Source organism: Haemaphysalis longicornis, unplaced genomic scaffold (genome assembly GCF_048455015.1).
Source record: "Haemaphysalis longicornis isolate Haplotype H1 unplaced genomic scaffold, Haemaphysalis longicornis Haplotype H1 scaffold_1, whole genome shotgun sequence".
NCBI classification, from domain to species: Eukaryota; Metazoa; Arthropoda; class Arachnida; order Ixodida; family Ixodidae; genus Haemaphysalis; species Haemaphysalis longicornis.
In genome coordinates this window covers 348,645,839-348,672,768 of record NW_027526203.1, presented here as the reverse complement: position 1 = coordinate 348,672,768, position 26,930 = coordinate 348,645,839, and the positions used below count along the sequence as shown (strand labels likewise).

The window sequence follows — 26,930 nt, the reverse complement described above, 5'->3', positions numbered from 1 at the left end:
ATGCATTCGCTGACGTGTTCCTGTAGTACGAACGTGCTTCAAAAAAGGAAGTCATCCAGGGCGACGAGCGATGGGAGACCTTGCGGTCCAGCCCCGCCCTGCCGACCCAGCTCGCGCTGACGGCCAGGGGCCAGGAGCTGCTGGCCCAATACGGTTCCCGCGACCTGGGAACCGCTCCGTCTGGCGTCTGAAAACGCCTCGAGCTCAAATAAAGTTACTACTACTACTACTACTACTAGAAAGATCAAAATAAGATGCACGCCCAAGACGGGCACGCGCGTTACGTCGACGCGGCAGAGTGCCAGCGTGAACGCTACGTCGCGGTCGCCTTTAAAGCGTGAGACACATGGACGACTGGCGCATGCGATTCGCATGCGACTGATCGTCAAAAGCGGTTTTGGCGTCGTTCGCTGGTCGGAGGAGGCTCACAACGTGTGACTGGCAAGCCAGATGCAGTCGTGCCATCGTTGCGATCGGCGTGCGGCCACAGCCTTGAGAGGCCGAAGGTGCCACGCTGAGAAAGTTTCTTTCAAAACCCCGAGGAGGCGCCAGTGGCAATTCCGAGTATTTTGTGGGGAGCAGCTCTCCGCCGCGGCCTCCACCGATCCATGCGCTCTCCTCCTGGTAGATGCATGTTGCCAGCGGTACCTATAGCATGGACGAGCGGAATCACGGGTGCTAAATGTTCCCGCACCTCTGTTGAACATATAAAAATGCAATGTATAACGTAATAACGCTATTCATTTTCACTTCAACTTGATAAATGTTTTCTTTTCCTGTTCGGATTTCTCTTGCACATATCTAAATCGGACTGAGTGCGCCTAAACAGGGAGGCAACCAAGGAACAAAAAAAGTGAGCGGAGCGACGCCGACGACGCATCGCACGTTCGCATCGGACCATGTGTCTGAAATTCACGCGTACGACTAGTCGTGGCGACCCTCGTAACGATCAGTTTCATGCGAATCGCATGCACCAATCGGCCATGTGTCTCGCGCTTTAGGCCTCCAAGGGCACGAAGACCACGACTGCGGGTGTGCGGGGCACCGACTCCACGGACGCCGAGGAGGTCGCCATCGCCCTGGCCATCTCCGAGGCAGAGTGTCGCACCATGCTCTGTGACTTCGAGAATGCCCGTATGCAACTACGCTAAAGGTCGCGTTTGCGCTAAGGCAGCCGCCATCGTCGGTAAGGCCGGGTTCCAGGACAGAGAAGTTCGTACCAAGTGGTTTCCGGCGCACGTGGGCGAATGCGCAACTGCATCCAACCACAACCAGACGGCACACTCGGAGGCGCGAGCACTTACCCTCCGCTCCTCCGAAACCGACCGTCCGTGGTGGTTCGTGAGCAAAAAAGATCGCCTCGTGAGCTACAACGAGATCACCAGGGCCTGAGCCGGGAGGAGGCAGTGCTACTATGGCAGCTCCAGACCGGGTCCATCCTCGCCGGTCCCCTGTCTCCTGCTTTAAATTTACAAGGCTAACTTGTAATGGACCCGAAAGAGACCCTATTCGCTCTGTTGACCAATGGCCAACAAGCAGGATCTACCGATTGTTGAGTCTGTACCGCTGCAGCAGACTGCGATCTGTGCTCGGGTCAAAGGCAGTTCGACTACCGCGTATCGCTTTTCCATGCCGTGCGCAGTGCGCGGTGAAAGTGTTCTCGATGGTGTATTGGATGCCATGTTATTAATCCTGATTCGCATAAAGTTGACAGATAGTTTCTCCAATTCACCCGTAAAATTTTCCGCCATTAGAAAGCTTTTGCGGCCGGTTTTGGGAATTTTATTCCATCGCAGACTCGTTCGTTGCGCACTCTGCACGAAGGTTATCGTTTTCCTGGAAACAATGTTCCTCTCCGCTTTTCTACCACGCTAGTCGTACTGTGAAGGATGAAGCGTAGAAGAACGCGTATTCTATGGGAATTCACGCTGCGCGGAGTAACTGGTGAATAAAACACTATATTTGAAATCTCTACATTAAACTTTTTTGGGCACACCTAACGTTTACCCTGGCAGTTTTATTTTCGATTCAACTAAGCCAGTTTGTTTCTCCGGCTGTAGGCCCTGGTCGGAGTTTTGCATTAGGGTATACCGAAGCTTCTTGCGCGTGCGCAAGCCTTGTCCGCAGCAGGAAATAGTAGACTTCACCGCTTGACGGCGGCGCGCACTTGAACGCTCAACGTGCGCGGAAATTACGTCAGGTCAGACCTCGCTTACGCGCAGGCGTCAATAAATGAACTCATTACCGCCTGGCAACAGCCGTATCCTACCGTCCCTTCAGTTGTGGTGGCTACTTCAGTCGCATAAATTTATCGCATGGGTGCACGTAGTGCTTTCTATGAGAGTCTCCTTAGGCGTCGTTTGAAGAGGATGTGTTTTGGCTATGTTGTCCATGTGTGAACCTTGATCGATCACCGGCCGAACTGCACCCGGGGGCAACGATATCCACGTAATCGCTAAGCCGTACAAACGCTCGGCATAACTCTGTTCACAACTGGTGTCTTGTGGACTTGGCTCCTTGAAAGTGCTGCGTCTCTGTCTTTTTGGAGGATCTCTTGTATAATCCGACTTTATTGAGCGAAACACGTTGAGTCCATCACACCTGTCGCCAGGGCCTTTGACCATTGGCGGTCCCAAGGGGGTGGCGAAAGGAACGGTCGCCCCCCCCCCCCCCCCCCCCCCCCCCCCCCCCTCCTCCCCTCCCCTCAAAGAGGTCCTCAGCTTTTTTTTTTTCTAAGCATTCCACTTGCGCGAGATTAAATCCCACTTGTGCGAGGCCGCAAACATGTTGCGATTGTCAGAAATGCGTGCTCGAGACAGCCGTTGCACCGCCTAAGGGGCGCCAGAAACCACTGTGTCGCTAATTGATTTGTGCGCAGGCGGGCTACACCGCATACGCGCGCACCCCTGCATGTTTATCACTTCCTTCGCAGAATTTGCCCAAGAAGGGACCCCCCCCTAAAACCAATCTCTGGGACCGCTACTGCATTTGGCTGAGTAGACGTTCCACAGCTACAACAACAACAACAAATAGACGGGAGCTTTAACCCTACTACGCACACCTTATACCCAATTTGTTTGCAGACTGCTCTTTTTTTCAGGCTGCTCTTTCAAGCTCTCCTGAGGAGGCTTGCCTTCAGCGGGAGAACTGGCTGCGTTCGTTTATTCAACCCGACTTGGGCCATACCCGCATTCCACAATTGTATTTGTCGTTCACTTTTCCCGCCTGAAACTCGTTGGCTGAGAACTAGACATTATTCTTTTGCTCAAGAAGGACCGATGGCGGTTCGAGGAATTCTTGCTCAAAGCCATTACTTCGCGGAGTACTTCTCGCGCCACGGACTGCGAAGACAGCTGCGTTCTTTGTCGGCCTTACTTACTGAGCGCCTTTGTGGGGGAATGAGATTGAGAAGCGTCGCCAGCGTACCTCCCGAGTAAACCTGTTGTTCTGTCGGTTGTTCTGTCAAAAAACTGCTGCACTTTTCCACGAAGCGAACCCGTATTCCGCGTGAGCATATTTTCTCTCATTGTTAGTCTGGTTATTCTCTTAGCTTTCATGCACCCGCTACGCAAAATATTCAATGCTTGGGCGCGTAAAATTAAACTGCGGTGAATGCGAGGGGTAGCGCTTAGGCGGGGAGTTAGCGCCGCTTGACTATGCACGGTAGCCGACGAGCGAGCGCTCCCTGTTGCAGCGCCACACACAGACTGTCCTGTGTGGCCTAGCGGTGCGTTTTCTTGGTCGCATGGCGTTCTTTCCCTCTGTGACCTTGATTGAGAGGCCTCACATTCAGACAGAGCGACGTTTCCTAGCAGCCGTTCTTTCTTGGCTTTTATCGCCGCTGACCTTAGCGAGCTTCATACACCCGTGACGCGAATCTAATATAGCTCACTAGCAAACAAAAAAGAAAAAGGAAGGAAGGAAGAAGACGGTAAAGTAGCCGAGGTTTGCTGCCGTTGCTGTCTCGGCCGTGTTCAAAGCTCACGTCAAGTTTTGCGTCGACAGTTGGCGTGCCATGGCAACAGCGCCGTGCCGCCCACTTTCATCCTCCGCTTTCACCGAGCCTGCACGCTGCGAGACCCTCTGCGGAATTTAGCCTATCATTCCTTTGTATTCCTTTTCCCTTGTTGTTGCGGCCGGTCGGACTGCCCGCCGCCGTTGCCAAACGCCGTGCTCGAATGAGCCGTTCGCCTGCGAAATGGGGATTTAATTCAGCGGCATATTTTCGTTTCTTAATCGAAGCAGCCGCCCAAGAGCTACGACGCTTGCCGCTTGCACCGTAATTTACGCGTTTGCTGCTTAGTAGGAGGCGCTTTCAGCGGTCTAGTCACTCTCCTTGACGCAACCACGGGTGTATCCCTTTGCTGGCTTCGCGACTCAATGCGGCAGAGCAGTGACGCTGCGCATTGAATTTGAGGTTCGAAACCGTCCGAGGGTGCCACGTGCGCCTCGCTTGGGCCATGTTAAGCGCGCGCAGCGAAAGCAGCAGCGAGCGAGTCTCTCTCGAGTGCTCGATGCAAATTGGCCCGATGACCGGGTGGCTCGTGCGGATGGTCCGCCGCTAACAAGCCCCCGCCTCGAGGGCACGCCGTCACGAGCACCACTCCAGCAGCCGAGGGCGCCCCGGGCTGCGCTGGCAATTTTAATCGCCAATGAGATTAATTGAGTCGGCGAGTCAGCGTTTTCTGATCCTTTTCAAGTAAGGCGCGCCCTCGGCAGCGCACGTCAGTCTGGTGTGCTCTTTTTTCTTCTTCGCCGAGGTTCACCGCCGCCTTCCGTAGCGCTTCCTTCCCCCCTCCGCACTGCCCCTTTTCTCTGGGTGTTTTGTTTTACTCCCGCGTGTGCCTTGCCCGTAAAGTGATTTATTTTGGGACTATTTGCAAATGCAAGCGAGCGCTGCTCGCACCACTCGAGCGCCAAGTGATCCTCCGTTTTGGATTGGAAGCGCCCAAGAACAGGTTGCCTCACCCACTGCTGCCAGCGGGGCACGTTTTTCGAGTGCGCGCCCAGGGAACGACATCACGGCGTTGGAAAGTCAACTGGCGCAGCATCTGCCGCCGGTCTGATTAAAGGGGCCGTCCAGTAACGCCGGCACTCGAAGGAACCGCGTAGCTCGGGTAGCGAAAGCGGTCGCATTTTTCTTGGGTTCGCTTTATTTTGTTTTTGCGCGTGCACTCGAGTGCACTCTTTGCACATGCAATAGAGGATTTCGTCGCCGGACGTCGTGGTATTTTAGAAGTTAGCATTTGCTAACCTTTTTTGCGCTTGTACTGTATTGCATTTGCAAAAAAGCGTAGCTAAGGCGCAAGCGAGGTATCGTGGAATTTGGTTTACCAGCGTTGATTGCCGTCAAATAATTAGGGAAATTTTTGAAGACGATAGTCTTTCTTGGGCTACTTAAACGCAGAAATTTTGGCCTGTCCGTTTGTCTGTCTGTCTGTGACTCGATTCATCCACCCGGCCAAGGTGAAATAAAATCTGCGCAATAGGCTTATATACTCACAGCCAAATCTAAACGTCTAAGTCCGGTGTCAGTGTTCATACTTGCCAACATTGTTGACCAAGACATTACGCTAATATAAGGCAGAAAATCAATACATAAGTGACAGTTGCAGTGTTCCTTTATTTGAAAAAAAAAAATCATGGATGCTTGGTTTTTGTGATAGCAAATGAAATACTACTACATCAACGGCAGAAAACCGTCGCCTGCTGTTGCCAGCGCTACCTTCTGGCGGCATTTAAGAAATCAAACGGCAATAGCAACGAAAGGTTCCATTAGATGGGATCCACGTTCCGCTGTTATAATGCCGTACCTGCGGTGGAGCACCGTTTACATGCGGTGCAGTTCTTTTTTCGTTTTTTTTTTTTTTGCTAACGCCACCGGACCAAGCTCAAGCTCAAGCAGCTCCGCCGTTAAAACGCAACGTGTGGGAGACAGATCGAAGCCATTCGAAAGTGCCAGGGCGGATTGCAGAGCAAGGCGTCTCCAGCGGGAAGACTACAAAGCCCTTCGACAACGCGAGGCGGAAGTGAGGCGTCTCCGGCGTTCAACTCGACATTAATGCTTTCGGGTTCTCAACCCATTAGAAGTTCTTAGGTGTCCTCAAACTTCTTTGTTGCTTTGTTTAAGAGTAAGTTGTTTACATGCCTTTACACCGGGGTGGCAAATTACGGCACAAATGGGATCGAACATTGAGACGTTTCGAATAGCCTGACACAAGTTATTCGAAGCAAAGATTACTTGCGCTGTGTCGCGATTTATTGTTTTAAAAAAAAATGCACAGTACTGTAGCATCCAGTTATAATATTTCAAGCGCGGCGACCGATGTCTAGCAGCCCTGGGCCACCACCTGTTTTGCTCTTCTTTGATGGGTCCTTTTTCCTGTTGGGAATTCTTCCACAAATTGTTTCGTCGCGTTGCGATGTCCCGTTGCGAACCGTTTCGGAGACCCGCAACCAGTATTGGCAAGCGCTGTTTTTCGGGCGCGCTCGTGAAAACGAAACCGCTCTGATTTACGGCCGAAGCGATTCTGCACGGAAAAGCGTTGGGGTTCTCATTCCTTCCTGCTGCTTGTAGCGAAGATGGTACGTTTGCATGATGCGATTCGGTCATGTGTAAAAAGCACGGCGAACAGCGTTGGATCGTAGGGTTTTCTGCCGGTCGAAAGCACCACGGTAGATTTATACTTGGTGTAAACCCAGTTGGCCTCTGTGTGTGGCGGGTATGTGGACGAGGGTAAGCCCCTGCGTTTTCGTGACCATTAGGTCCGTTTTGCGTCTTTTGAATGTGGTCGAATTGGCGGCATTATATGATGCGTGGTGGTTGGCAATGGCGGCGCGACGGTGTCTCCTCGGCTCGCATAGTGTAACTGCGGAGAGGCCCGCAGTGCACGAACGTATAGGCGCGCTTCTTCCGTGCTTCCATTTGCAGTGCAGTAAATCTCGGGCTTCAAGGCGACCCCGGAGCCGCCATTGTCTGTCGTGGCAGCAGAGCGGACCTTGTCCGCAGGTGCCGCGCTTGCTGCAACGCTGACCACGGCGACGCTGGGAGGCTGGCGGGAAAGGGAGCAGCGGCTAATTAATGACCGGCGCCGAGCTAATGAACGCTCGTCTCGGGCTCGCATCCGAGAGCACTTTGGGCCCGCTGCCTGTCTCGGGGCTACGAATTAATAAGGCGCGCGCCAGTGCCTGCGTGCGTCCGCCACGGTGCATGATGCGGCCACTGCGCGGCCCGAGGGTGAAGCCGCCGCCGCTTCCTGCGCACTCGCCGTCCCTTCTTGTTGTCTCTCGAGCAGTCCGCAGTGGGCTGACCCTTCAGCCCACTGCTGCCCCCTCGCTCCGTATATAGTGAAGCAGGTCGCGTGTACTGTACGCAAAACGCACCTTGTTTCACATTGCCGCCTCGTGGCTTAGCTCTTGCTGCTTTTAACCCAAAGGAAAATGTCTCACTACTCCAGCGGAATAAAAGCGAGCCTCTAATAAGTACAACCACAAGAAACCCGTGCACGTACTCTGAATCCTCTGCAAGAGCGAATGAACGAGTGCGAGCGCCGAGCGGGCGGGCACGAACGGTACACTCTAAATTTTTTCGCGCTTAGCAAGCGTGAGTGTCGGCGATTTTTTGCACGCTTGTTGCAAGCGGGATTTGCTTTCACGCTGAGAAATCACGCTTCCTAAGCATGACTCGCGGGATTCGTAACGCTTGCGTGAGTATAAGATATTTTTTGCTCGCTTGTTTTAGACGTGGTGAATTATCACGCTAAGCGCTCACGCTTGCCATCCGCGTGACTGGCGACCTTCTTAACGTTTAGTGAAGGGAAAAAAGAGGATTTTTGGCCTTACCTTATGCCGTGTTCTGCAGCTGTGTATAAGACGCCTCTGTGTCCGTCAGAAATCATTTAGAAAGAAATCTGAAGAAAAAAAAAAAAGAATAGCTGCTGTGCCGTAATTATGGTCGGGTAGCTTAGCACCAAGTACATAAATAGGGCAAAACAAACATTATCTTATTTCAGCTTTCTTTTTATAAATGATTACCGACGGTCAGAAAGGCGTCTTATTCACAGCTGCAGAATGCCGCATTGGTAAGGACAAATCCTCTTTTGGCAGTGCAAAGGCAGTGCAAAACAAACGTTCATAAAGCATCTTGAACAAATGCACCTAGCGATGTGATGTGCATTCTTTCGGCACCTAATCCTATACGTTTGTGAAGAAAATTAAGCGAGAAAGTCTTGTGAGGATTGCTGCGAAGGTTGAGGTTTTGAATCAAAGTTGAAGAACAACACAGAACAAGAAATTTAAACAAATTTCAAATTTGAGTGAAACTTTTCATTCACAAGAACAAGAACTTACAAGAATGATTCCAAACAGAGAAATCTGAGAAAGAAAGACAGGAACTATAAAATAGGCTCCAGGTAAACTCTTGGTGCCGCTATAAAGCAGCACGTGAACATTGCTATTAACTTAACTCAGACGAAGTGTAGTTTCATCCACAGATCGCATAGCATTTTTAGTGGCCATGGAATTTTGTCGATGCCATCACGTGTAACTACTACCCGAACGAATCCTAGCAACTGCCTGAAAGCAGTCGGATACGTAACGTCCTCTATGTAACACACACACAAACACAGCACCAAGGCTTTTTCCAGTGGCGTGTCCAGTTTCAACCTCACAATTTCTCTCGGTTCTGCCGCATACCAGCTGCTTCACGTCGCCTCTTACAGTGCACCTGCAAACGACGTCCACGGGTGAAACCTGGCAAAGATTAAAAAACGGCTTCAATATAATACTTACAGGCTGCTGCGTTCGCACTCTCATAGAACACGCGAACTTCTGCCGCGATGTGCAGCACAAACGCGCACATTTTTATTGTGGCCTTTAGCGGCGGTTCTGTAGAATAGGACACGATTTTCAACGCTTCGTAATGTGCGCGTCGACTGTGTCAGTTCGGTGTATGCAATAATCTTCTTCGTTTTCGATGTGTTCTGTGGAGGACGGAGAGGGCAGGCGGCTCTTTCACCGGCGGTGGCCCTAGTCCGAATAGCAAGGGAGGCCGCTGACTTGCATGGGGTCTGGCGAGCCCTCGCAAGAAAGAAGACATAAGACCAGTCTTCTCATTTGGGCCCAATAAAGTATTTTATTTCTCTATCTTCTCGCCCGAGAACGGCCACCGATGCGAACCGCGAGCGCGGCCGCGAAGTTTAAAGGGACAGACAACTGATTTTTGTCGAGTATATGTTCTCTATCCCAAATGAAAGGGCATCCCTTAAAGCAACTTAACAAGAAGCGGTTTTGCTGATAGCGCCGAAATTTTTACATCTGCGAGCCGTATGTGTCCTCCCAAAAATAATGCTGGCAACCGCGACAGACAGTAGCGCGGCAACATACTTTTGTCCGCATGCGAGATAAAAAGCGATATTTAAAAACTTGTCCCCAGCTAAAAAATGTGTGAATCGCAGGCTTTGTTATGCTTTTTAATTCACTAGTCTATTTTGCACGAAGGCGCCATCTGTAGGGATGGACGATAGGCAGAATCTGGCTTCACGTTGTGGAAATCGACAGTTCGATTCCCCCCCCCCCCCCCCTTAAAAAAAAAAAAAAAAAAGCTGCCGTTGGCGTATTTGGAAACTGAAATCAAATATTTCGGCAGAAGCAACGCCCCTGACTATGCAGAATCGTCAAAGCTCCTTCGATGAGTCTGTTTACTGAACGCTGCCATTGATTTTGGGCATAGAGGCTCAGTTAGCCACAGTAAGAGCAATCCAGCGGCGGTGGGCTGCGCGTCTTAAAAATTTTCGAAATAATGTTTAAAAATACATATACAGTTTAAACTTATACAAATACCTGTGTTAAAATGTTTTCAATAAGTGAATGAACGTTTCAGCAGTTACAGTAACTGCTAGGTTTGCAGGTCACGTGACCGGGACATATATTTTAGTGTCAAGTTTCGACACTACGAACCGCCACCCTTTCGATTTCAGAAAGTTTGGTGCCAAATTAAAATTATTTTCGCCAATTTGTTTATAAATTGCTTGTGGTTACCGGGCTAAATAAAGCGTTGGCTTTCGTGTGAGCTAGAGAACATATAAGCGACAAAAATCGGTGGTTCGTCCCTTTAACCCGAACGAGCCAAAGATGCCGAGTGCGAGACGCCGAGACCGATGGAAACCGGACGGCGAACGAGAGAAATGACTCAGCCACGACAACGAGAAACGCACTCCTTCCTTCTTTTTTCTCATCTTTCCCGGGGGACTGCGGGATCCGTGTCAAACGGAAGGGACACAGAGAACTAGGCCTGACACTAACTATTGCGAAGTTCCGAGATCAATAGAGGAAGATCTACACAATGCACTAAAAACGTCGTTACTCAGAAAATAGTTCTACAATATATAATGAGCAAAGACATTACAAAATATTTTGCTTACATGGATATTCGAAGCTATTGTACAAAAGTAAGACAAAGAACGAGAACGAGCTTAAGGGACCAACGCTTCGTCTCGTCCGCTTTTTTTGTTCGTCCTTCGCCTTATTGTATATATATATATATATATATATATATATATATATATATATATATATATATATATATATAGTCTAGTCCACTTATAACAATATCCAAGTGCCAAGAAAATCCCATCGTTATAACCGATAATCGTTATAAGCGGGTCGAGAAAAAAAACAGCCACAAGAGAGATCAAAACATTTTATTAGTATGCAAGTGAGGTAGTGCAACTACTCGTTTGCAGAAAAGCCATAGTCAGTCAGCTTTGACTGCTTCACGCGAAGCTGACGCACATCTTTTTCGAGAGCATCTAATTGCTCCACATAGCTGAGCGGGAGGTCCTTCGCGAAAATGAAGTCCCGTAGGGACTGTATCATTCGTTGGGCCTCGTGCGATGACGGTACCTGGGTAGGCTGCTCAGCCGCGTCGTCGTCGTCGTCGCTCTCACCGCTGTCCGCTGCACCACGCACACTCGCAACGATCGCCTCGTCACTGAGGCACTCGGACGTTTCCACACCATCGTCGGCGTGGAGAAAATCGTCGAGACCCGAGGCGTCTTCGTGAAGCGCCGACCATAACTGTGGCACCCCTTCATCGTCGGGTGCTTCCGTGGCCTCCCCTGGGATCACTTCCTCCTCGCCTGCTTCCTCCTCGTGACGCATTTTCGCATTTTCGGCGCGCGCGGTAAGCGAATTCAATCGCTATATCCGATATCGCGGCTCGGGAGCATCGTAATAAGCGGGTTATTTTACCATAGAAAGCATACAAAATTGGACGGTGCAATCGTTGTTCATCGTTATATCCGATATATTGTTATAAGCGGTATCGTTATAAGTGGATTCGACTGTGTGTATATATATATATATATATATATATATATATATATATATATATATATATATATATATATATATATATATATATATATATATATATATTGCGCTGGTAACTTCGTCGAGTAGCCAAGGTAGCCCAACTTTCATCCTTAAATTCACACTTCAACTTGTTTTGCAACCGTTGGTTTTTCATACCCTTGCGGCTGACGACGCCGACTGTTTCGACGCCGTCGCTACCGTAGCCGGGGCTGCGTCGTGACATTCGTTTTGAGGCTACAGTGGCAGTGAATGCTGTCAAATTCTGCGTTGTTATGGAACCATGTTAGCGGTGAAACGGATTATAATTTGTTTTAATGTACCGTATAGGAATTGGACCGCTTGTTTTCCGGGGCGTATATCTACCATGTATCTGAAAATACAGAGTGAGCGAAATTTTTCCGGATGCTTACACAAATCCGCTGTGAACCAACCAAGTATTACATATAAGACGTGAAACGCAGCGGCGTAATAAAGTTATTTGAGCAAGCAAGCGTGACGTCTGTTTTACGCTGTGACTTGAAGAACTGAAGTTAAAGGGGCCCTGAAAGGCATTTTGAGCACACTAAATGAAGTAGCGCAATCGTTAGATTGGGTCGTCAAGGTCATCTGGGCCAAGTATTACTCTTTTACGCGCAGCGGAAAGCTCACACTTTTGTTGCAAAGTTTGTCGCTTTTTTCTCACCCTTTCCTTCGTGTTTTTGGACGCCGCCATCTTCACATGTCTACATCATCGATTCCCCGATGTTCGTCATGAGCTAGACATCCTGCTATTGGGCGGCTTTTTCACGCACTTCCGGCAAAGAGATGAGTCGTCTGCTCAGCGTCGACTCGCCGGCTGATCTGCCAGCGTAGTGCCGGAGTGCTTGGACATTTTACGACAAACGAAACAAGTGTAAACAAACGCTTAACCGTTCGTATTGAATGCAACACGGCCATAACACGACATGGATATTCTCTTACCGGAGTACGCCCCATAAAGAAAGCGTTGAAGCCCCGTGGCACTTCTTTCGTGCAATCGCAGAGAACGCCCTGAGCCGAATGCCCAGGTTTGACGGATACATTTTTTTCCACTTCAAAACAATCCAGAGATGCGTTTCGAACGAACACAACGTCACAACATGCGTTGCAAGTCTGAACCGCGATTGACAGACGATGGGCTGCCTCCTCCTGCCCCTCGTAAATTCGGCACTCACCTCGCGCGCGGTTTGCGGGGACGAACAGCAAGTCACTTAACTCTGGCGCGCAAGCCGAGATGGCTTTTAGCCACGCACACTGCACATACCCCATGCGAGGTTGAGTCGTACGTCGCTCGAGAAAGATAATCCAGGCCATGGGAAGCACTATCCACCCGTAGAAGCACAACGTCGCATTTCATCGCGAAACAAAGGCGTCCACAACACACACACCATCGCCTCCTGTAATGCCAAACGCATCTCGCACTTCCAAATGAGAGTGAGTAGTATGCCTGCAGTGCCCATATGCCGCGAGGTGGGGCCCCAAGCTGAACCGGGATCACGCAACCGTAACAGACCTCTGGGGTGGTTTGTGCCTTGTTGCCAAGGCAACCGATGTTTGAGATCGTCAAAGAAAGGCGCTCGCTCCAGCGCTAGAAAGCTCAGAGCCGCGCCGGAGCATGTTTAGCCAACGTTGCCGCTCTCCACCACGCGTCGCCCCGAGCTGAACTGGTCACATGATTGAAGCGTTTTGTGCACGGGTTCTGTATCGGCTTAAAATGTCTTTTTCACATGGCGCCGGCAGGAATTACCACCACCGCAAAATAAGACCCGGCACCAGCGGGGCCACATCTGATACGGCGCTTTTTGGATAAACAGTGCGCGGTGCATGAAAGGGACCGAGCGCAAGATCCTCCCCAGCGGCTGCGAGTTCGCCGCCGATTAAAAGTCACGTGCTGCACTGCAGCAACGCACACCGCGAAAGGGCAAGGCCAGGCCACCGCACACATGCGGCCAGATTTTTCGTTCGCTTATCCATCCTTCAGCGGAGTGCGGAATTCATGGTGTCAACAAAACTTGCCCTTAGCAGACGGCAGTCGGAGGAGCGTAATGCGGAAGTACGTCACCGCTGACTAGCGCAGCATCATGGGAGGCAGTGCTCCGCGCCGTCAACAGTTGAAAAGAGGAGGAAACGCGGCGCGACGATAATGCGCGGTTTTTGATTTACGATTTCTCAGCTAATACTCATCGCTTTAACAAAATTCTTGCGGGAGGAGATTGCTAATACATTGTCTTATTTGGTTACATGTAGATCCATGCATCGGCGGAAGGTATTTCAGGACCCCTTTAAGCTCTTCGCATGCGGTGGTATCGCGAATGAGAGGCTCGTTGAATGGATACGGAACACTAGCCCGCAGTCTACACCGTATCTCTGAAACGCGGTGGGGGTGGAGGGCTACGGATTACTTTATAGTGCTTGGGAATATTTAACATGCGTCGAAATTTCGACAGGTGGGTGTTTGCGCTTTTGGCATCCATCGGAAAACCGGCCGCCGTGACCGGGTAGAAAACCCGTGTCCTAGACCTCAGGAGCCTTAGCCGCTTAGCCACCGCTGAGGGAGTCACAGTAAACCTTGCAAAATATATATCACTATAAACCCTTTTTGTAGACGGGCTTGGCTGCATTACTCAAGTATCAACATAGCCACGCCACCACTGCATGTTCTTTTTTTATTTTCACACATTGCGCGTTGTAGGGCACAGTGAACACAGTACAATTTCTAAGAAAAAAAAAAAAAGGATAGGTCGACGTACGTCAGACCACAGATAGTGAAGGATAATTCACATCACCACCTTAAAACTTTCGGGACCCAACCAAATGTCAGAAGCGATGCTGACTTCAGTTCCTGAAGCGGCAAATATTTCCATACAAGATTTATTGTCGACCAGTGATTTCCCTACACCCCCCCTAGGGGGTGTGTAGACCCCCCTAGTTTTTCTGGACACCCCACCTTGAATCCCCAAATTTCACTCTTGTCAGTCCTTGTATGGACCTTTTTCAGTATCGATCTGCGCATGCGCGGGCTGCCCGTCTGCTATTCTTGGCAGTAGCCTCGGGCAAAATAAACAAAAGTGAGCCCCCTGAGCTTGCTGTTAGCGTTGCACGTATTTATTTCCTTTTTTTCGACAGCTCGTGGCAAGATCGTATGTGCACACAAAAAAGGCTTTCAAAGGAAAGGGGCAAAGTGGTTTGAGGCTGACCACGCTGCGAGCATTCGCAATAAAAACGCTTTGTGTTTCTGTAAATGTAAAATAAAATTTCACGCTTTCGATATTCGAAGATTTTTTCAGCGTCTTTATTTGGCCTAGTACCATGTGCCCGGTCTTCAATTGCTTTCGTTTTTATGGACCCTGGATGATTAGCGCTGCTTTCACGCTGCGTCAAGTAAGACGTGTGCAAGTTTAATTATAAGAACTGCAAATAAATAACATATCAATTCGTCACGGGGATGAACGTTTGGTGAACAGACGTCAATTATTTAGCTAGTGGGATAAAAAAAACAGCTTGTCTAGTTTATGACCCCCCCCCCCCCCCCCCCCGCAGAGCCATTGAGACACCCCCCCTTGATTCAATGCCTGGGGAAACCCCTGTTGATGAGGACAAAACTGACGGTGTAGATTTGACGCCACGCGAACAGCCCATCCTACTGACGAGGCCCTTCGCTACACTCCTCTCCACCCACTGTGGAACGGAGTAGAGGCGCGGCGTTTCAAGGCGACGTTCAAATTCCCGGCCCGTTGTCTTGCTGGAAGGGGCAGAGACCGACGAAACGCAGCTCCCGACCGTTGTATTTTCTTCGCCCGTGAAGCACACCGTCCTTGCGCGCAAAGGGCTGGTTCGAAGCGCGGGCCTTCGCCGCCTGCGCACAGTGGGCTCGATTCGCAGCGAATGTCAATCTTGGCGTTCGCGAGGGTCGCCTTCGGGGCCCCGCGTGCCCGCAGTGCCCGCGGCGGCTTCGTGGCGTCGCCCGAAAGAGTTTCCCTTCCGGCGAACTTCTCTTCTGCCTCCCCGCCGAAGGCGCGCTTGCTGCTTTTTCGCCCGAGTCTATTCAGTGCGCGGGGGTCTCTCTTCATCCGATCCGTGGAGTCTGCTCGATCCGGCTAATTGCAGTTGCATAATGAAGTGCGCGTGTAAGCTTCAAGAGCGCCGCTCCTCCCACGCAGTCGCCGAGCGCGTTTTAGGCGGCTGCCCCGTCGCGGTAGGGCCGCGCTTGTCGCTAATCGCGGCCGCTCCCCCTCCCGAGAACAGATAATGGCACAGGTAGAGTGGCGCCCGGGAGAGGCGGCAAGATCAAAGCGGCCCTTTCCCCCGATCCGGCGTGCCTAAGCAAATAGCATTTTCGCTCCTCGCCCATCCATCAGCGCCCTAAATGAGATGAATAGTGCAGTTGTCGAAGCGGCCTTTTCTCCCCCTCTCCGCGATCATCATTCCTTGTTTTTGTTGTCCACTGTTTTGATCCGGAGGGTAGCCCCGCCGCCGTGAGTCACCCGACCGGTAGCGGCCCAATTTGGCGTTGCGTCGTCGTCACGCCGAGGTGCCGGGCCCCGCCGTTGGTGTCGGGTGTCACCGAATCGCCGTAACGGATTCGCGCGTCGGGCGCGCCGCACACGGTCGCGCGCTAATGCACCTCGCAGCAGGTTGCCCCCCGGGCAACCGATCGCCACGCGCCCGGCGCAGGTCGCAGATGGCGGCGGGAGCGTGTCGCGATGTGTGGTTCCAGAGGGGGCTATGGGCGTCGCCCTGTTGAGCGCCGTTGCCAGCTCCGCAGCTGGGGGCTGGCCGTCTCATTTGCACTGTCCTCCCGCGGGTCGGCGCCGCCAAAGCGCAACCGGAAGGCCAATCACTACGGCCAGCGGAGCAGAGCCTGGCGTGCCGGAGCGCAGCGTGCAAGATTAGGCTCAAAAATGTGATCCGCTCTGCGTCATGAAGAAAAACGCGCTCTCTGATGTGATTACAGCCCGCGTTTCTTTTTATTGGAATTGTATGCCGCGCACTTGCTGGATTTGCTCCATTGGCCGTGGTTATTGCGCGTAGGGGGGCGAGTCCGGCGACAGGGACCCACGCGAGGTGTTTACCAGTGACATCTCTCGCCGCGTTTGCTCCCTCTAGCAGCGCCCCTGGCTGCCGGTCGCTTCTTTATGTGTCCAATAGCATCGGCATTTCGTAGTTGTCATTCCCGTCCCTTCCTCTTTTGCCGCTCGCCATGGCTGCACACTCAATTCCGCAACCAACGCTCAAAAGTGACGGTGGGAGTCGCGGAACCCGTCGAGGCAGAGGCAGCTGGCGAGCCGCGCTTGGCTTGTCGTCTCCATGGCAACGCCGCCAGTGTTGCGAAGGCGGCTCCCTGCAGGCGCTCTCGACTCCGCCATCCTGTGCTCTTGTGTCGCTTGCTCTGACGAACGAACACGGCGTCTCGAAACTTGCGCAGACATGCCTTATGCGTAGCTCCTGCAATGAAAACACTGGCCGCTCACTTCGCTGCAAATGTCGTCCAAAGACGACAGCCCCTGCCACGTAGATGCCTCTCGCGCTCAACTACTCGCGCACCTTCTACTCGTACCTTTTGTTGTAAGCCGTCCCGATGGGGTGCCGCGAGCGCTTTTCATATTTTTGGGTCAAAACTTTTTTTCAAGTCGTATTTTTTATTCGTTATCGCAAAAATCAACCAGCCATGCATTTTTAATTAAACGAACACTGCAAATGTGACTTATGTATTGATGTTTTGCCTAATGTTTTATTTTTTGGCTCAACAATGTTGACAAGTACGAACACTGCCTCCAGGTTTAATAGTTTGGAAATGTTTTGCCTGTATAAACTATAGACGTCTCGTTCAAGAATTCTGGTGTAACTTTTAGTCGTGCGGCTGAATCGAGGGGCAGACAGACCAAAATTGTCGCGTTTAAAGGAATACTGACACGAAATTTCAAAGCTGAGATTACTGTGTAAAATGCTTCCTTTTTATCAGGAGATATTACCATGGATCCTGTAAATTTTTAGCTTTTTTGGAGGGGGTGATAGTTCTCTGCTGCACGAGCGTTTCGGCTTAGCGCGTCCATTTGCCGGCCGGCCGGTAGCTGGCGGAAGCTGTTGCCAGGCTCGCATTCGACATATTGGCTGTAACAGCTCACTATTTATTTATTTTTTAGCGAGAGAGCCGCCAGTGAGAGGTGGTGTATCCGGCGCAAGCGCTCCTAATCGCTGTCGTGCCGGTAAAATTTAAGCACGGCTGTTGCAGCGGATGCATTAAGTGGCTGTGACTCTTTTTTGTTATTATTGCGACAAGCCTGCATACGAGCGTTCCCGCTGTTACGCTGTGCCCGAACGTTCTTCACCAGCGCCGTTCTTAACACTGCCCACGGGGCTCTGAGATTTGCTACGGTCAACACAGGTCCGGGATAGCGTCACTAAATAAGCTTTATTTAGTGACGGTAGTCTGGGAGATTTGCAACAGTCTAAAAAAACAATCACTGCTGCCCGTATTACTACCTGAAAGAGATGCAAGGGCGAAATCCGGTGGATTCTTCTATAATGCAAAACTGCTGCGGGATACCTTTATTGCAGTAAAACCAAAATGTTGACGAACAGGCATCGAATCGAGTTATTATGCTGTATACTGACTGTGCCGCTTTAGAAACGACCAAACAATCATTCCATACCAAACCTGCCATACGTTGTGTTCTACCAGTTCCGATTCAAGTAAAATAAAAAAGCATGGTTCAGAGACGCGTGCGATATTTTCTTAAATTGTTTCCGGCGTTTTTTTTTTTTTTCAGCATGCGTACGCGTTTAAAGTCGCAGCGAAGGGTTAAATTAAACATTGTTCCGTTCGAGAGTTATAAAATCAGATTTGATGCGCGACGGTTCACGAGCATGTTTTTGTTCAAAAGTTAAGGCTTTTGTGTTGGCTATGTGCCCACGACATTATTTTGCCTCTGTCAAAACTTTATTTTTAAATTAGAAGAAATTATTAAAATCTCAACTTTTAAGCAACCATTTTTCTTTTCTGGCTATTGCGGAAAATTTGAATATTTTCCCCGGATATATTCTATTTAAAAATATTATATTTGGACACCGGAGAACTGCCTTTTTTGCGAAAGAAAAAAAATAACAAATTTGCGGGAAAATGTGTTTTGGCGTGTACTTAGTCGCAAAATCCGTCATGATGTGGTCCAACGCAAAATGATGGGTGTGGCGAGGTTATAAGATTTTTATAGCCTCTCGATTCTGAAATTTTAATCTGTTTTTTCGTTTTCAAAGGAAAACGAAAAGAGAAATGGCGCAACCTCGCGGGCGTTCCCCTTCAGCATTTTCTTTGTCCGCCCAACACATGTCCGGGGGTAATCATTGCGCATGGTTCCGTTCTCAAATGCAGGTATAGGTGTAGGTGTGGGTGCAGGTAGGTATAGGTTCGGTGCGTAAAGCTCCCGAAACATTTTTTTTTTTTGGTTGCGCGCAGGGCCTTGGTCCACGAGTGGCCGTTCCTCTTTCTCTTTTCAATGAAAATAGCCCGCTTCATGCAGGTTAATCGCTCCCACGTCATTAGTTGGGACATGAAAAGCAGAAGGCATATTCCTGTCGACTTTCTGCAGGGCTGAGAACCGCGTCCATGCTCGGGAGATGTTCTCGACCAATACATCTCTTCGTGTGTCCGTTGCCGCCTAATCGTTCGTCGTTGATGCGTGCGCCCGCGCTTGACTCGTCCGCTCTTTGCTGATGTGCGGGAGGACACAAAACCGCGGTTTTTGGCCCTGCCTTTACTTGGCCGCGCACGTCGGCCGATGGACTTCGCCTAAAGGCGTGCACACGTGTTCCCCGTGGCGGAAAGAGGACGGGATCAGAGCGGGATCATGATGCCGACGTCGCTTCTTTTCCCAGGATCATTTGGTAGGGGTGAATAGCTCGGGTGGCTGTTCATTTGGCCCGAGTTGGACCCTTTGATCTGGTTGCTTGTCCGGCGCCCGTGCTGCCGCGGGGAAAGAGCGATGCGAACGGGCCCGTTTTGTCCCGATCTTGCCCTGGCAAAGCGCGCATTCCGGGGTAAACGACACCCCAGCACAAAGGCTCAAAGCAGGGACGAGCTGGGGTCCGTGACCTGCGACATTTGCGGAAGCGACCTGTGCTCCCCGCCTGGAGGGTCTTTTGAGCAGCTGACCACCCTGCCTCTTCAGAATTTCTCTATCGTACACTATTTGTGGAGTATGGTTCTGTTCTTCTTTTTTTTATATGTATGGCCGTGTTGCTGTGCAGACGTTTTCGCAAATGCGGGCTCCGTGTTCTGGCAAATATCGATGCTCGGTCGCCTCGCGTGCTAGCTCATTCCTGCTTTCCTTTTGCATTCCTTTCGTGCTCATCGTGTGGTCGAGCGCACGAACAGGCTCAATCATTTCCTCGGGCCGTGAAAAATGTGCGCGCTTGTTTGCTGGAGGCCGAACGCCGGTGTTCCCAATTCTTGCCAAAAACGAATCGGGGTACGATTCTCGCTTTTTCTAGGTGAATGACATTGCAAAATTAAGGATGTGCTCGCACATTAGGCAACCGAAGCTGTACATTTTGAAAGGGAGCTTGCGTGACTTGCTTCTTGCGTGAATTGTGTGGGGAAATTGTCTCCCTGTCCCTGTCCCTAGAGTGTACATTTCCGGCCAGGCGGGATTCCGTCATGTTTTCGACTTCAGTCTCTAGAAGTCACCCCTCTTTCCCGCAAAAGTAAAAAAAAAAGAAAGAAAAACTCTTGGGAACAAAATTGTGCTGCATGGTGGCAGTTAATGTCAAGAAATTTATTTACACTTGCGTTAGTAAAGGAAATTCTAATTTGGTGTTTAAGGCGCCGTGATTATAATAATAATTATTAATGGCCTCCTCTTTGAATCGGGGTGACGGCATGCGCCATCTCGCCTATCCTACTCATTTGATTAAATTTAGTTAACCCTCAGCTCGTATTGCTTTTAATTCTGTCCTGCCGCTACCTCTGGCTGTGATGGCACTTTATCTACTGCTTCCCTGCTGTTTTTCCACCAATACTCTAGCCGCTGTTTAGCAATACCTACTGCTGACCAGTTCATTCTTCCATCAACTGCGAAGACCAGAGCCTCAGGGTGTAGGACTTTCCCCCAAATTCTAGCTGGCTGAATCGTTTGGCATTCCGTTGCTACGTGGTCGGTTGTTTCTTTGTTCCGGCCACATCCGGCACATGTCTCATGTCTCAGCCAGCCCGGGCCTCGAAGAGCAACGCACTACCTTTATTGTTGTCATAAAAGTTCTTTCTGGATCCTTGCTTTATAGTGATTCCTTCTTTTCCATCCTCTCCGCCCACCTGAGCGTCTCTGTTTCTTTCACTTTTTAGTTGCCCCCCCTCCCTCCCTCCCTCCTCCCCCTCCCTCCCTCCCTCCCCCCTCTCTCTCTCTCTCACTCACACACACACACACACACACACACACACACACACACACACACACACACACACACACACACACACACACACACACACACACACACACACACACATTGTTTATTTGCCGCGGTCAAGTTATATTTAGTCGCCAGCTTTCGTGTCCTCTTCCGCCATTGGGTGTCCACGCCTTTAAGGTACGGGTACGTGTGCACTCTGGCTGCCCACTTCTTCTCATCTGTCTAAGCTGCTCCTCAAAACGTATTTTACTTTTCACTTCCCTCGCTTCAATTGAAGCCCAACCTATATCGCCCTGTACCGCCTCATTCGTAGTCTTACCATGAGCTCCCAGTGCTAATCTGCTGACTGCACTTTTGGTTAAAGGGACCCTGCAACACTCCTTGAGCAGTGCAAGTAAACCTGCGCGACGTTTAGGTTATGCTGCCAGGAATACCTCAGCCAAATATTACACGTGCACGTGAAGCGGTGAGCGCGCAAATCGCTGTGAAAGACGCGCAAAAACCAACCGCGCATCCTTCAATTTTCCCCATTATGCACACCCTAGCATGGCCTAAACGACGTCATTCAGGCCACGGTTGCCTATTGGCTGTCACTGGTCAACTTCGCGGCTTATTTCTCACATTTCCTGTGACGATCCGTCGTCGTCGGTGAAGTGTGCGAACCTCTTCTATGCCTGAACCTGTAGGCACAGTTTTGCCGCTTCTTTTGTGCTTACCCGCCGCGGTGGCTCAGTGGCTAAGGCGTTGCGCTGCTGAGCACGAGGTCGCGGGTTCGATTCCCGGCCGCGGCGGCCGCTTTTCTGATGGAGGCGAAAAGCAAAAACGCCCGTGTGTACGAGATTTCGGCGCACGCTAAAGATCCCCAGGTGGTCAAAATTAATCCTGAGACCTCCACTACGGCGCGCCTCATCGCCTGCGTAGCGTCGGCGCGTTAAACCCCACAATCAATCAATCAATCTTTTGTGCTTTTAGTGCGCGCGGAGTTTGGGTGATGGGCTCAGTGTTTCCCTTTCAACCAGACCACTCGACAACAAACGTTTATTTTTCAAAAACGCCCTACCAGTCCGGGCGCGCGCTTGCACCCATGCCTGCTTTTTTGTGGCACCAGACCGGAAATAGACCCCTCCACGTTGCGGAGAAAAGGAGAAAGCTCCCCGGCCTGTGATATATCGAAGGCCGCGGAAGATAACGCCGCGAACCGCCCCCCTCTCCGGGAGAGAGCGCGCAGCTTTCGTCGCGTTGTCCGCGGTCGGGTTGAGAGGGAACGATTATGCACGATTTCTCATTGCGCATAGTTTCGGTGATAGTGAACGGATTGTCATAATTCTTGCGGGAGGCGATTGCTGGTACAATAGACTTTACACCAAAATACATTCCTAGTAGTCGATGGTAGGTGCTGCAGGGCCCCTTTAACCTCCAGTCCCGGCAGTATATCTGACTTTAAGCATAATACCATATATTGGTGAGGCGCATCGCTTCGTAGAAGGCTACGGATTGATTTAAGCCACTTGGGGGTCCTCACGTGTGTCGTGATCTCCCTTGCGGGTGCTTTTGTGGGTCGCCTACATGAAAGTAACTGCGCCTCCAGATGAGAGCCTAACCCGCGGCCTCGCATCATGTAGCGGCAGCACGGCTCCGCGCGGAAGACCATCCACGTCGTGTCAGATGAACTCCGGATAAGCGCAGTAACGGCCACATTTGGTGACTGTAACAATAGTTTGTTGTGAATATTAGGTAAGGACCGATTTCCGTGTGCATATAGCGGGAACTGTCGACCTTGCTTTTTCTTTGAGCTTAGTAATAACCGGCCATGTTCCGGGCTGTATTGCGCGCGCGGAGTTAGACCACCCTGTTGACTGCACCAATTATAGTGCCGCTGGCACCACAGCCGACTCATGTAATGGCTGCTCACAGAATCCAGAAGTTGGAAAGATTTGTTTTTACCCGAAAACTAAGAGTCCTTGCAGTACTTTGCGCGTGCAAGCTCCATCGAATGCGCGCTCATTCGAATCGGATGTGTCGCGCACATTTCGTACGTCTCGCGATGCGAAACGTGCCCATTTTAACCCCGCGTCGTATACGAAGGTCGAACGAGGAAAAGGTTGCAACGCCACACGCTTCTGAAATTCTGAATTAATCTGTCCCCCTCGTTGGCTTTGTGCGTAGGGAAGGCAGGCTCCCCGCGCGCGCCATTGATGTCTCCAGATGCGCTTCGGCGGTCCGCGCGACACAAAAGGAAGCGACGTTGTTCGCGGGGCACAAATCGGGGCCCCGTCACAAAGGGATGAGCCTGCTATCAGTAATGGTACTCTGATGGATACCAGGTCGACAGCCCTGTCTCTCGCACCTTTGTTTCCCTTTGTCGTTTCTTCGGGTTCGCCAGTTTGCGCGCCGCCCCACCCGCTGCTCTGCGGTGCGTGTAAAAGCCGCCAGTATTTCTTCCGCTGCAATTTCCATTTGATGGCGTCACCGCGCGCGCACCTCCTCCGTTGCGGCCGCGTCTCCCCCGTTCCTTTATATCGGCTGGCGTCCTGTCTGCTGCTTTTTTTGCCCCTTCTCTTCTCCCGCCGCCGCGCTCTGCTCTCGTTTTCGTTCTCCGGCAAGATCTCTCTCGTTTCAGCGTGCGCGCGGGGGAACTGTGGGACGGATTTGTAATCTGCGACTGTGGCAGTGCGCACCGCTGCGCCGCTCAATTGTGTGGCATTGTGTGTCGCGCGCGTGAGACCGTTGCCCGATGGTTTCCGCTACGCCCCGCTAACGGGAACGGTGGATGGCCACTCCTGTTTGCATCTCTATTTACGTATGTATTCCAAGGCTATTTGAACACGCGTAATCGCCCCGCCCGCAGCCTATTCGTTTGTCCTGAATGCGTTCCGTGCGATTTAGCGCGCACACGCTGCCACCGTACTTGAACATCGTTCTTTGTAGTTGTTACGACTCTTTGAAGGAGTTTTACTTTAAACAAGTCTGTGCTAGACCAGTTGGTAGTGTACCGGTCTGGGTTCCCAGCCCTTGAACTTGGTTCTAGCGCGTCCAACGCGTAAGACGCAAGCATTCAGCGGTTGCATGCGTAGATTTTCCCGTTATGGTCTGCGCAGAGGGATGTGGTGCTGCAGTTATTCAGATAACTGCAAGGCGTACAGTTGTATTGCCGGAAACTACTGTCCAGGTCTAGCGAAACTGCAGATGTGGCATTTTGACGCAGACCTGGGCGTTAAACAAAATCGGGGCTAAAATTGGGACAGCGCTGTCCTGTCTTCTACTCGCCCCCTTTTTTTTGTGCTGTGTTTTTTTTTTCTCTCGACGATTTTCAATCATGAACGGGGATCATTCGTTCCTCATAGTATGGGGTGTGTTTCTACACGTGCACAGTGCAGAGGCTGCTCTCCGGTTTTTCAAACTCAGCGAAAATTGCGATGCAGATTGTGAAAAGATGGGAATGTGTCGCAGAGGAACTGTTTTTTTTTTTCCTTACAACTTCGCGTGTCTCGTCGGCTGTTACATCCCTCTGCAAAACGACACTGAGTGCGCATTTGTTGGGTTCCGTCTTGTAGAGCCCTTCATATATATGCTGAATCATCCACCCACTTTTCCCCCTTCTTCCACACTGAGTAGCTTGCCAGAGCTTCCGCAGTCAGGCTTACCCTCTCTCTTGCCCCCTCCCCACTCTCTTTGTTTTAAGTCGGAACCAGGTATACTTCCCTCACTCGGTTGGTTTCCCGTATCCTCACCCCCACTCGTATTATACTACCGAGGAGGACGTGCTATGTTGGCTCAGGAAACGCCGCTTGAGGTGAGTGAGGAGACCGGGGGAATTCTTCACACCCGGGAATCTTTGAGGAGAATTCCTCCGGACTCTTCACTCTGACGATGATATTTACCTTGAGCCATACAACTTCGTACTCTGTGCGAACAAAATAAAAGAAAACGCTTCGTTTCTCTCTATTGCCATAGGATGTCTACCACGTGATTTTTGCTATTGATAAGATCCACAAATCTCGTATCTGTGTTTGTGCTCAGCAAAACTTTTCACGGCTTCTGAAGTGAATTCATTTGCGAAGCAAATACGAATCAACACTTCGAATTATTGTTGTACCGGCTAAGGGGCCATAGAACAGGCTTGCGTTAAAAAAAAAAAAAAAAAAAAAAAAACACTGGCCATCGTGGCAGTACAAGGACTCTCCTCGGACAGATGCGGTGCCACATGAATGCTTGCGAAAAACAGTCGCAGACCCGGGCAGTCCACCAGCAGTTAGGCAGTGATAATCGGGAGGGCCCACCAGTGCCATATTCCTCGTAAGGTCGCAGTAAAAACCCCTGGTTGTCTGCGCTGCGCAGGTTTGTTTTTGCGGCGCGCAACCTGCGCTGCCGCTATACAACATACCTACACTTCGGCGAATCTTTTGTGCCTGAGCTGATTGCTCTTGGATCGTTGGAGAGTTTTAGCATAGCGGCTAGGGAACGGGGACCCGACTGCGCATGCGCACGCGTGCACGGCGACGAGGGCCACCCCCCGCCGAAACGAATGCGTGAGTTCGACGACGCGGGTCGCTTGTACCCGCGGAACGAATGCGCACCGTCCAGTAGGGTCACGGTTCCCGCCGACCGTAGCGTTAGCGTACACTGGCCGCTATGCTAAAACGACTGAGTGGCCACACCGAAGGACTGGTGCACGTAGGAGAGGCTCATGTGACATTTCACCACTGCCGACGCTCCGAGTATCGAAATTTCCACGAAGAGCAGTCACGAGAAGGAATTCTCGTTAGTGTTGCATCGGCTATTCTCGGCATCACCGTTCGCCCACTGGGTGACGTCGTGAGCTGACGCGATGATCGTAAAAAGGGGCGTAGAGGTAAATGGTAGCCCGTAGACTGCAAGACCACACAAACGGCCTTCGCGTTTCCTGCGCATTCCGCGAACGGCGCTCGCCTGATCGGGCGGCGGCGACGGCGGAAGGCGAGAGTGGACGCGTCGTCAGGTGCGGCTACGGCCTTCTCGTTAAAGAGACGGGGCCCCGTCTCCGGAAGCGCGCCGCCTGCGCAGCCGCCGTTTACAAGGCGCGGCGGCGCTGACGGCTGGCCGGCCCGGACACTCGTCGCCGTGGCTTCTCGTTTGGCCTCCTCCCAAAGTAGCCTCTAATGATTCGTATTTAGAGCATCCGCTGCCGCGCGAGCCCGCTGTCTTAGTGTGTCGACTGGGACGACGAGGAGGGAGGGAGGGAGGGAGGGCGAGCGCCGCGCCAACAGCTTGATTACAAGGCGGCGGACCTGGCCGGGCAACTAGCAGCCGTCGTGTGCGGCTTTGTCCGCGGTTCTGCGGGAAAACTGCCGGGCGCGTTTGTTTTCTCGCCACGGGCTCGTTAAGCGGCCGAAACGTACGCCCTGGCCATTCACGGCGCTCTGCTGCGAGGCCCCGGCCACTGGCTGCGGCAGGTTGTGGCGGAAATTTGCCAGCTGAGCGTTGACGGATCGCGGCGATCACCTGGCGGCCGAAATGCTCCCGCTGTCAGAGAAGCATTGTTTGTAGCGCGCCAAAGCAGACGTCGACGCAAACGCAATGAAAGATTTACGCCGGCCGCACTTCTGTTATATTGCGCCCCCTCCTCCATGTTTACGCACGTGCCGACTGTTTTATGATGGTCTTTTCTTTCGTTCTTCAAAACAAAGTGCGTGGCCTTTACTTGTGCAAGTGCGCTGTGTGCCTGGTATGTTTCGCTCGCTCCCTGCCTTTTAACTTTTGAATGCTGATGGAAAGCAACGATGAATGGAAATGCGCGCCTGGAAGGGACCCACGTCAAAACAAAGCAGTGTAGCAACCGGGACACCAAGCTCGGGAGGTTTGCTTTGGGCTGTGCCCTCGGGGTCCTGGGTCTGAACCCTTTACGTTCGCGTGGATTCAGCAGGCCGGGCAGTTCGTCCCCCCCCCCACGCATCGAAGTTGGCCGAGGTCGGCGCCTTTTTCTCCTCTCCTTGGCAAACTGCGGACGCGCGCTGTTTGACTTTTGAATCGGCGATGGGCGCTCCAGTCCCCGGTGCTCATGCTCGGCACCCTTGGGGTTTCGCTACTTGGGATTATAGGGTTGCTAGGGCAGATAGTCCCTCTCCACCGATGTGTGCTTCTCTCTTCCCTGTAGTCGA

At 51.4% G+C, this 26,930-nt stretch overlaps 1 protein-coding gene across 7 annotated transcripts in view; it reads left to right on the top strand.

Moving 5' to 3' along the window:
- Pan (transcription factor pangolin) overlaps positions 1–26,930 on the top strand; it is a 229,668-nt gene that overhangs the window by 163,971 nt on the left and 38,767 nt on the right. Inside the window, exon 1 of one of the 7 annotated variants that reach the window (XM_077685786.1) lies at positions 23,549–23,593. The exons of the other annotated variants lie outside the window; for them this stretch is intronic. Within the exon in view, the coding sequence (XP_077541912.1) occupies positions 23,564–23,593 (30 nt within the window). The 5' untranslated portion in view covers positions 23,549–23,563. Of the gene's footprint in view, positions 1–23,548; positions 23,594–26,930 lie in introns of those variants that run through there. 7 annotated transcript variants of the gene reach the window in all.